This window comes from Nyctereutes procyonoides, unplaced genomic scaffold, assembly GCF_905146905.1.
Source record: "Nyctereutes procyonoides isolate TBG_1078 unplaced genomic scaffold, NYPRO_anot_genome, whole genome shotgun sequence".
Classification (NCBI taxonomy): Eukaryota; Metazoa; Chordata; class Mammalia; order Carnivora; family Canidae; genus Nyctereutes; species Nyctereutes procyonoides.
The window spans coordinates 28,893,274-28,905,481 of NW_026575146.1; the positions used below are offsets into that span (position 1 = coordinate 28,893,274).

Here is a 12,208-nt window from a genome sequence, read left to right on the forward strand (position 1 = left end):
TCTAGCACAATGCTTTTTTTCAGGGAAAACACCAAAATAAATGTTTACTGAATTAGCACTTTGAATCAAGAGAGAACACTATACGTTTCACTATACATATAATACACATATAGAAATAAACATTGCACATATAAATGTGTTTAAAATGAACTTGACAAAACTTGAAAAAAATGCCAACTGGTTTTTTGTTTATACTTTTTGCGTGTGAAATTGTAATTTTTGTTACATTAAATGACACCTACTCACTTGTGGGCAGCACTTGATTTAACCTTAGCTTCATACCATGGAATTAACAATATATAAGATACATCTAATAAACATACTAAATACTTTTCATCTTTGGAGTTAGGACATAACATATTTCAACCCTTATTCATAAAGAAACTGTCAACTGCTTAACTTTTCTGTTTCCCAGTTTCTCTCATTAAACAAAAATTTACCACTGTGGCTATTTCTTCCTTTAACAAAGTGGTAAAGATAAGTAAAAATAATGTGAACAAAGAATTTGGACACTGAAAAATAAAAACATAGGAATTTCTAATATTAAATCCTCATATCCTGTACTCCTAGAACTCTTTGGAGTCTTCCAAGAACTTAGATTTTGGTGTGTAGCACAATTACTATTTATACTCATTTTACAGATGAGTAATCTTGGAATAAAGGTCATTTGCTTTTCATGCACCATGTGAACATGGTGCAACTAATAAGGCGGGAGTAGATGCAGTAGAACCAAAATGCCTAACCCATTTCTCCATTACACTAAATTGCATAATATTATTAATATTAAGCTCTGAGGATGATACCAAAAATGTATTGTAAGACCTATGAGGGGAGATATAAATATACACAAACCAGTGAAAATAATAGAACATCTTCTGAAAGTGATCAATAAGTAGTAACCTCCCCTACTTCATCAAATACACAAATATCTGCAGATCATTATTTTCCAGCCAGTTCAACAGCCTGCCATAAATTTGGCTTACCCCCTTCGCTTCTCTTGCCATCATCTCTTCCCCTATTTCTTCCCTGTCTTTGTTATTTTTAATGAACTATAGGAATATGCTGGTTTTCACAATGAATATGAGGTCTTACACATGTAGCAGAGAGGAAGTCCTGAGGTGGTTCAGACTTCTGGACAGGCTGTCCTTGAAACAGAGTAAGAAAGGTGCCATGTTGGGGCATCTAGATGGCTTAGTTGATTAAGTATCTGCCTTCAGCTAAAGTCATGATCCCAGGGCCTTGAGATCAAGCCCCTGTGGGGCTCCCTGCTCAGGAGGAGTCTGCTTCTCCCTTTCCCACTCCTTGTGCATCGTTCAATCTCTCTCTCTTTCTCTCTCTGCAAATAAATAAACAAAGTCTCACTTAAAAAAAAAAAAGGTGCTGTGTTCCATGGGAACACCTTTGGCAAGGTCTTTAGGAGGAGATTTCACTTTACTTCTGGTAATACCTCTCAAATATAATAGATTATTTCTAAGTTAATTTTCACATACTATAATGAATATCTTATTAATCTTATTCTGTTTCTCCCCAAATTACCCATTATACAAAGAGCATATCCTATGTATTTCCTATATTCCTTAAACAAGGTATATATAAATACATAAAATAAAAAGGGAAATTATATTTGTGTGTGTATATACACACATAATTTATACATATATAGATATTTACATCTATCTCCCTCATAAGAATATAAATATGTATATTAAGTATTTGTGATTTGTGGCAGGCCAGGCTGATTCAAGATGGCCCCCCATGATCTCCCTTTCTGGTATTCATATTCATAATCCTCTCCTCTTGAATATGGACTGGGCTATGAATTTGCCGCTAACCAATAGTATGTGACTTCCAGGATTAGTCTACATAAGATTATTTCTATTTTACTAGCTGATTTTTTTTCTTGCTAAGTTTGATGAAGCCAGACTATCCTATTTAGTGAGACTCGTGTGTCAAGGAACTGAGTGGCTTCCAACCATCAGAAAGAATTGAGGTCCTGATTCAACAGGTCTTGAAGAACTGAATCTTGCCAACAGTCATGTAAATGAACTTGGAAATTATCCTTCCCCAGTTGAACCTTCAGTTAGGCTTTGTCTAATACATTTGACTACAATCCTGTGAGACATTGTGAAGTGCATAGGACTAAGCTAAGCCATGCCCAGATTATTTTTTTTTAAGATTTCATTTATTTATTCATGAGAGACACAAAGAGAGAGGGAGAGACACAGGCAGAGAGAGAAGCAGGCTCCTCACAGGGAGGCCGATGTGGGACTCCATCCCCAGGCCCGGGATCACACCCTGAGACAAAGGCAAAGATGTCTGCTCAACCACTGAGCCACCCAGGCATCCCCATGCCCAGAGTTCTGATCCACAAAAGCTGACACAGTAAATGTGTATTGACGTAAGTTTCTAAATTTGTGGTAATTTTTTCACAGCAATAACTAACTAGTGCAGTATTAAATAGATATTTGTTAAAGGAATAATTGATGCTTGAAGACCTTTAATAGTTTTGGAAAGAAAACTAGACTTATGCTCAGTTCACTTGGAGTTTTGTCTTAGTTTAATTATATACTAGTTATATGATCCAGGCACAATGTTTTTTCTCCCTGGAGGTCAGTTTCTTCATCTGTTAAGTTAGGTAATTAGGTGAGATGATCTCTAACATCCCTACCAGCTTGAAGATTTCATATGTATATGAATTTATTTTCTTTCAAATATGTCAAAAGGAAGAGAATCAAATAGATAAAATAATATACCTTTAGCTATAAAATTCATCTTAAGACTAAATTCATGCTAGCTTGTAGGAAACAAAGTCATAGTTTATAATCCATCTTAATAAAATGATATTTGGTTATCTTATGAAAATATTTATTCTAAATTTTTTTTAATTTTTATTTATTTTATGATAGTCACAGAGAGAGAGAGAGAGAGAGAGAGAGGCAGAGACATAGGCAGAGGGAGAAGCAGGCTCCATGCACCGGGAGCCCGACGTGGGATTCGATCCGGGGTCTCCAGGATCGCTCCCTGGGCCAAAGGCAGGCGCCAAACCGCTGCGCCACCCAGGGATCCCATCTTATGAAAATATTTAGTAAAAAAACATATCTACCTCAAATACTTAACTATTGTACATCATGTAGACAAATACGTTAAATTTTGAAAGTAGACTCCAATGTTCATTTAAATGATTAGTCCCTTGAAAATACTGAAATTTAGATTTCTAAAATATACTGGTCATATAAAATCTATATTTTTAAATGGGAAAAGAAAATGTAAATTTAGGAGACAAGATTGAACTACCAGTTAGAATCCATATTTTTTTAACATCAAAGAACTGTCAAAAAATTTAAAACTAAATTTATAATTTAGTATTTATGTAATCCTCCAAAATACATAACATTATGTTTATATTCTAATTGATATGGGGGGATATATTATTAAGACACTTTTGGTCTTCAATGGCTTAATATATCAATCATGATATATGCATTATCCTTTCTTCTTGAAAAAAAAATCCTGAATTTGAAACTTCTATAATTAACTCAAAGTGTACTACTGGTCAAAAGCTATAAACCAAATATGTAGCAAATTACCACAAACTTAGCTGCTTATTACCACAATATCCATTTAATATCTCCCAGTTTCCAAAGTTCAAAAGTTTTGGCACAATATGGCTCCATTGTTTTCTGCTTAAGGTTCACAAGGCTGAAATCAAATTGCCAACAGAGCTGCATTTTTTACTGGAGGCTCTGGGGAAGATTCACTTTATTCAACATGTTGACAAAATTCTTCTCACAGAATTGAGGGGAGCTGTCTATGTGCTCCCCTCAATTTTCAAGCCAGCAATGGGGAGACAAATCCTTCCCGCACTTCAAATCTCCCTTTCTCTTCTGTGACATCTCTATGCTTTAAAGGTTCATAAGATTACACTGAGCCTACCTGGATAATCCAGGATGATCTCCGTAGTTTAGATCAACCTGAACTACTTCTGCAAAGTCCTCTTTGGCATGTAATATAACATATCCATGAGGATAACAGCAAGTGGTAAAGGTCTTGGGGTTACAAATTCTTCCCATCACCTATGGAAAAGCTCTTCATCTTCCTCTCACATTTTCCTAGGATCTATTATTTTAAGCATTTAGTTTTATTATTCTTTAAAATATTACATTTTAAATATAAGACCAAATTAATTTTTGTGTAAAGGAAATGCTTAATACTTATAATACCCAGCTATCTGACACCCAAAATGTAATATTTTCTTTTTTTTTTTTAACAGTGAAGCTTTTTTTTTTTAAATTTTTATTTATGATAGTCACAGAGAGAGAGAGAGAGGCAGAGACACATAGGCAGAGGGAGAAGCAGGCTCCATGCACCGAGAGCCCGATGTGGGACTCGATCCCGGGTCTCCAGGATCGCGCCCTGGGCCAAAGGCAGGCGCTAAACCACTGAGCCACCCAGGGATCCCAAAATATAATATTTTCAAGTAAAAATAGTTTAGTTATAGAAATTATGAAGGGGGGTTGGCGTCTGGGTGGCTCAGTCAGTGAAGCATCTGACTCTTGTTCTCAGATCAGGTCTTGATCTCAGGGTCATGAGTTTAAGCCCTGCACTGGGTTTCATGTTGGGTGTGAAGCATCCTAGGAAGGAACTAGTGAACAAACAAATGAATGAATGAATGAACAAAGGAAAGAAAGAAGGAATAAAGGGAAAAGTTACCTTTTGCCATTGTCTTTGTTTCTGGTTTTTCTTTTTTCTCAATTTTTTCCTTGTGAGTCGCTTAAACAGAAAATTTTATATTAGTACACACTTTCAGTAGATTTCAAGCCCAAGCTTTCTCTTTACCTCAATTTCTATAGCCACCAAAATCATGAACTATTTTGAAGATCGATGACATTCATAAGCCTGATTTAGAAGTAAAAAGATACTAATGTAATAATACCTGGATAAAGCCCAATTTAAAGATTTAGAAAGCATTTTGAAAGCAACTCTCATTCTCCTTTTTAAAGTTATTATTCTAAATAGATAGAGTTTTCAGGAATGACAGAGAGCAGTTTTAGGATAACTTGTCAAAAGATGCTATTTTATCAGAGAGAAATACTCTCTTTATGATTAATCAGAATAAATATTTAAATCAGAATTAGAGCTTTGATTAAGAACAGTGTTTCTCAACCAGGACATAATTGACGTTTGGGGAATAATAATTTCTTACTATAAGGGACTGTCTTATGCATCAAAAAAAAAAAAAAAAAGCTTAGCATTTCTGGTCTCTGCTTATCAAATGTCCTCCACTCTAAAGACATTTTGACAATGAAAAAGTTTTTCTGAATAATCCCTAAGAAACAGTATGTTTGAGAGAGAACAACCAATAAAGTATAATGTAATCACAAATGATTAGTTATTGTGTGTAGCTTCTTAATTGAATAGTATTTGACATGATACCTAAAACATTATACCTTTTCATCATTATGTAATAAATTAATAAGTCAATATGAATTTTTTTCCCTAACTTTATTAAGTAAAGGAGCATGTGGAGGTTAGTCATCTTTCAACTGTACTAAACTGTGTGTGGTTTGGTAGTTTCCCAAACCACCATACATTTTTCAACATTTATGTATTATTTATCAGAGAATAATGGGAATGCAACAAGTGATAGGAAATTAAATGAAAAAGTAAGAGATTTAATTAAACAGTTGGGTTCAGGAAAGAGCCAAATTATTGGAGTAAAAAATTAGAGTCCCAATTATTTCCATTTCTCCAACTATATAATAAAAACATTAACATCCATCAGCTTTATTTGTATTATAAAAGAAAAAATGTCTCTAAACATGTATTTAACAAACTAGTCTTTTAAAATACAGCTGATGAATAGTTTCTCCAGAAACTTGGAGAGATAAACCAAACCTCACGCAAAGCTTAAAGCACAATGCTCCGTTGAAGACCAAGTGACCCTGGCAGTTGCTGAGCTAGAGAAAGAGCAGGTGCCTCCCTAACCAGTGAGCCTCTCAACCTCTCAGCCTGCCCCCACAGCCATCTCCACTACCGTTTGGGGTTATGAGTAATAGCTTGGACAACATTAGCTGAAGGAGCATTATGCCAACCTAAGAAAGGCACAATTCACACAAGGTCATTGAGCCCAGTAAAATAACTTACTTCATAAAAAGCAAACTCCTTTCATTAGTTAACAATGAATGAAAGGACACTTACAATGAACTATTTTGTTCTGCTTTCCAATTTGAAAATTCCCCTGTAACATGTATAATTTAATAGCAACAAATTCTCAACTACTTTTTAACGAAAGATATTTAGCCACTGGGAAAGTTGAAAAAAAATCATAAGAAATATGAGATTATTTCATTCACTCAGAGTGCATTGAACCTGATGCCAATAGTTCTACATAAATTAGTAGCAGAAGGGAAATAGACACCTGTTTCTAGAGCAAAAAAGGTGGCTGTATTAAAATTTGTGGCTATTATCACTAAGTAAACATTAATAAAGCAATAAGTATTTAATTTGAAATTTTAGATGTGATTATAAAATAAAGATTGAAACATGTTTCGATGATCTGATTCCTAAAATATTCTAAAATAGTCTAGCTATGGAATGTTTCACAGAAGATAGCTCAGCAGGCTATGTATATTTGGATATAGAAATCAGCTAAAATCTAGCACAAATATCCTAGACATATCCACTCTAAAACAAGAGCAGAAAAAAAAAGAAATTAGAGTTTTATTTCACATCGTACATTGCAATGGATTTGTGATGAATTAAATTTAAATGTGAAATGCAAAACTAATTTTTAAAACTTGGGGCAATATTAGTAAGTATTTAATTAGTCTTTGAATGAAGATTCAGAGCAAACATGTCAAAAGAAAATATCAATATATCTAGCCAAAGATAAAAATTCAAGAATCTAAGCACAAACACATGCATATACACATACATGCGCTCACACGTGTCTATGCACAAAGACAGAAACCCTAACCTTAACCATGAAACCAGAGAAAAATATCTGAAAAAGTGACAAAAAATATACCCAGATGACATGCACAAGTATTATTAGGCAAAGTCTGTAATGAGTGTGAATAGTTATATAAGAAATATACATCACTAAAAATCATATTTAAATCCTTCAACCTACAAATAATAAGCAGTTTAAAGATAAAGTGGAAGAAAATATCTCCATTTAAATACTATGAAGCTGGTGGAAAGGGAGGTGGTCGGGGGGTGGGGGTGACTAGGTGATGGGCACTGAGGAGGGCACTTGGCGGGATGAACACTGGGTGTTATGCTATATGTTGGCAAATTGAACTCCAATAAAAAATGATTAAAAAAATAGTAAATAAATACATACGTACTATGAAACTTTTTTTTAAAAAAATGAGGAAAATACCTATTTACTGATATGGAAAGATCTCTAAGGTATATTATTGAATTATAAAAGCCAGAATAGAGGACACATTAAATTTTGTGCAAAAAATAAAAAAACATCAAGAAACTATAATCTATATTATCTTATAAATACATATTGAAGCCCTGAAAGATACACATAAAACTCAAATATGGTCCATTGTGTGTATGATTGGGTAGGACGGAATGGGATCTGAAAGACTCAGAGGAAGGCAGGAGCTTTTCAGTGTATCTGTATGTATGAAACAAGGAGTCTACATTGTAGTTTCTAAACTAATACATACAAATTAAAATTTGTTAAAATTCCAGTCCTATAGGTCATCAAAGAATGAAGGTTAAAAATAATGAAGTATAGTTTCTTACCTGTCAAATGGGCAAATATTCTGTGAAATAATACCCTCATTGTTGGCTAAGGCAGTCTCACAACTGCCAGGGGAAAAATAGATATATTTCTAGAAAGTAAGTTGGTAACAGAATTTGAGTCTTAAGTATTTTATTTGCTTCAACCTAGAAATGACTCCTTATAGATTCAATTCTAAGGAAAATATCATAATATAATTTTTAAAAATCCAATGTAGAGAAGAAGAATTCAAAGGAGGAGGGGCCAATGTGTAAGAACAACAGTAAGACTAACTCCATACCTTTCTTTTCAGATTTTTCTTTTTCTTTTACTTTTTCTTTTTCTCTGTGTGCAACTGGAAAAAAAACAGACAATACTTTTCACTTAAAGAGAATAAATAATGAGACGTTTGCATGGCAATTTTTGATGTCAAAAACTTATCTTTTGCTTTTGAAATCTTTTTTAATTAGAATGAGGTTTTACATAGTTAGGTGTTTAAATATTAACAAAGCTATATTTTTTTATTTCTAGTTTTATTTCATATCCATGCACAAACTTGTACCAAAACCAAGTCTGATTGCAAATGAAGAATACACCTCAGCTCTTTCAAATCTTTAACTTCAACATAATGTAGTAGAAAATTTCAAAAATTTATCATGCTATGCACCAAAGGAGGCCAGCATAATACTGGGAAAAACAGCAAAATATAAAAAACAGAAATACAGAGAGATAATTTTCTGAATCCGATGCAAAGTATAATCAACATAAATTATGTGTGTTACCCTTCTACAGAAGCATTCCATACTAAAAGTTTTTGAAAATACGCTGGCATGAGACTAGAATGACACCAAATCCTTTCAAAGAAAACTAAACTTAATTTACTATAAGCCGTGATCCAATTAATTAATATAGTAGGGCTCAAATTTAAATCAAAACCTATCCCCACAATTTAGTCATAACTCTTATTAACGGCATGTCCAATGGTCAGGCTATAAACATGGGAGTCATCCAGGATTCATCTTTTAATTTCCATTTATGTTCATTTGCCAAATTCTTTCAATCCACCTTTCAATATTTCCTTTATACATATTTTTTGACCCAATATTATATTCTCCTCCTGTCATTGACTTACACAAAAATAAAGAAAGCACCTGCTGTGTGCTGAAGACTGTTAGGCAAGACAGACTGTATCCCCGCCACTGTGATGTCAACAAGCTGACGAATAATGGAAGTAGGACAAACAACTGCAAAGGTAGTTAATTGCAGTTGATATAACTGCCATGAAGAAAATATTTAGGGTAGCATTCAGAGAACTAGCTAGTCTGTGCACTTGGGGAGTGTCTCACATTTAAGGAGGTGAAAGATGAGAAAACATTAACCCGTTAAGGGAAGGGGAAGGTGAAAGGGAAAGAAACCACGTCAATATTTGGAGTAGAATGCCCTTATTGCTACATTATTATTGCAAATATTATTATAATAATATCCTAACTATTCCCTTGAACCTTCATCTTGGGATTTTTTTCAGAATAACCTTTCTAATCCCTATTAGAAAATCTGATTATACTATTGACCTGTTACAAATATTAGCTAGTATCTCCCTCATTGCCTACACATGGTATCTCTTACACAGTAGGTGCTATGTAAAATCCAAAACTATTTTATTGCTCTGATGGTTTGATATTTGCTTATCAACCCAATCTTTTCCACATGAACGTCCCCCTGAACTTCACGTTCCAGTTATATCAAAATGATTGTAGCTCCACATGCACTCCGTGTGCCCTCCTGTCTCCCTGCCTGTGCCTTCCACCTAGAATTTCTACTCCTGCGCTTCCTCTTGTCAGTGTGCTCTTTCAGTACTGACTCACTTTCCTCCTCCACTGTAAAATGTTCTTTCATCTCTACTTAGTTCACACATCAATGGAACCATATGCATAATTCCATTTTAACAATTAAGCGATAGTACTGCCACTGTTCATGTATCTGACTCCCTAGAAGGTGAAATCACTCCAAAGCCTATGCCACATTATTTCATTTTCATATCCCTGGCTCATCACATGGTGTTTGCCCCATAGTGGAATTTTAATAGATTTCTTTTAGAGTAAGCCAAATTCTGAAATATTCTAAGGAAAACTACTTTCACCTTCTAATACAATCCTATTTATTAACGATATGGTATAGATATTATAAGCACTGCTTGCTTCTGGCAACTGAAAGTTTTATAGTTTATCAAAATTTCTTAAATAATTAAACCCCAGTGAGAGGCAGAAAAAGAAAAAAATTCACCTTTGAACATCTCGACATTATTTTTCCTCACATTTAATACTCCTTTTAGGTGTTTCTGAGTTACTAAGTTCAGTATAAATATCTCACAAAATAAAGAGAGGATATTATATGTAAACATGACCACAAATAGCTTATTTTGATTCTTTGGGATATCTATTAATTAAGCTAAAAACCAAAAGAGAATCTTGGCAAACACAAAGCCTCTTTTAAAAGTTCTCTAGGGGGAACCAAGTTTGCATGAGATAAGCTGTGCTTTTGGAACTTGGTTGGTAAAATCCCCAGGAGAACACCTAATCTGTGTCTCTGCTTCTGTGAAGGACCAGACCTCACCCACCTTGGACAGCTGGTTGTCCATTCCACTAAAGGATTTTCTGGCTGACGTGTGCGCAGGCATAAATGGAAGAATTAAAACAAAATCAAAAGAGCAAGGGGGGGGCTGAATTCAGACTCAAATTAGCATATTAATGCCTTATTCCTGTTACCCTGGGGGAAAATCTGGTTCCTCACAGTCTAAATTTTGATTTACAGACACAATCCTGTATGCTGGAATTTCATTATCCCCCTCAGAAATGGTACCATAACATTGCTCAGTGAAACAGCTGGACCCATGTGCTCTAGGGAGCTGTTCAAAATGGCAGACAGCCACTAAAGCTTCTTGGATGAAAACTTCAAACTTTGGCAAGACTGAGCTCTCAGATACCAAGTTTTAAAATTTCTTTTATCAAAGCAATGCAACCATCAGTAACTGCCTTAATAATCACACTAAAATAGAAAACACTTTGCTACAACTGCATTAGCTTGTGCACCCTATTGCTTAGAAACTACAACCAGAAGTTTTCATACGGAAGAAGAAAAAAGTACCTTCCTTGTCACCAGCTCTGTTTGGCAAGTTACATCTTAGCCAGGATAGTTTTAGCTCAGGACAAAATAAGCTTGTTGCACCTGCTAGAGCTTAATTTGTTTGTCATCCTTATTTACAAGAAGCAAAAGTCCCTTCGGTATACTGATAATTAAAAACAAATGGAATCCACCAGTTGGAATGGCCCTGATGTTTGGCATCGGAGTTGGCATGGCCCTGCTATTCCTGCACTTGCCCAGACTCTGACCTTTCCCTGACCAGAACATTCAGCTCAACTTAACACTGCAGCAGTCTCTCTCGCCCACCCCATGTGGTCCCTCTCCAGCATTCTGCAAGCTGTGCTCTGTGCTTTTACAGAGCTTGGCCCTGGCAAGTTGTCAGACAGGCCCTGTGTCCTTTCCTAAATGTACTAGAGCTCATAGTGCACCTGACCCTGAGGTTCTAATCCAGTAAACCTTCCCTACAGGCCAAGCAGTAGGCATTTAGGGCCAGGTTGGTGGAGCTCTTTGCTGATCTCTCTGTTTCTCGTTGGAAAAACTAAAAAGTTGGGTGTCAAAAAGTTTTCAGTACTGAAGAGCCTAGGCTTTAGCCAACACCGAACAAAAAGTCAGATGCGTTCTTGGTTAGCATGTATGTCTCTGTATGTTTTTGTGTATTTAGTTTTGTAACTAATCTGTAGAATTTCCATTCTGTGCTAAGGCAAGATGCTCTACACATTCTAAGCGATAATGATGAACTCAATGGAAAAACACTCTTGAGGAGAGAAAATTGTCCATGATTGTATTACTCATTCTTCCTAAAGGATGACTTTATCACTTTTTACTTAAAATAAGCACACAATTTTAGAGCTGATAGAAACCTAAGAGATCAATTAGCCTGAACTTCTTTTTCTCCAGATAAGAAAACACTGCCTCAAAAGAGTCCATGGCGGAGAAGAATGAGAATATGGTGATCAGATTGCCAAATCAGTACTCTTCCTCCAAAAACTGTGAAGCCTTGTCCATGTAGGTCTTGTGCAGACTAGAAACTTGTTTTTAAGAGTCAAAGGCTGCTGGTTTGATTCCTGAAGCATGTTATCTACAGTCAATCCTGCAATAATAGATACACTTCTTTTTCACAATAAAATTACATTTCTTGGGGCACCTGGGTGGCTCAGTGGTTGAGTGTCAGCCTTTAACTTAGGTTGTGATCCTGGGATCCTGGGATCAAATCTGGCATTAGGCTCCCCACAGGGAGCCTGTTTCTCCCTCTGCCAATGTTTCTACCTCTCTCTCTGTGTTTCTCATGAATAAATAAACAAAACCTTAAAAAATAGTAAAAATAAA

At 35.2% G+C, this 12,208-nt stretch overlaps 1 protein-coding gene across 7 annotated transcripts in view; it reads right to left on the bottom strand.

The window, feature by feature from the left end:
- Nucleotides 1-12,208, bottom strand: part of TRDN (triadin) — a 368,093-nt gene that overhangs the window by 255,486 nt on the left and 100,399 nt on the right. For all 7 annotated transcript variants that reach the window (XR_008662524.1, XM_055310519.1, XM_055310523.1 and 4 more), the window contains exons 6-7: nt 8,043-8,096; nt 4,711-4,770 (exon numbers count right to left, since the gene is read on the bottom strand). Coding sequence is in view for 6 of the 7 variants with exons in the window: in XM_055310519.1 (XP_055166494.1) it covers nt 4,711-4,770; nt 8,043-8,096 (114 nt within the window). In the remaining variant the exon portion in view is untranslated. The remainder of the gene's footprint in view (nt 1-4,710; nt 4,771-8,042; nt 8,097-12,208) is intronic.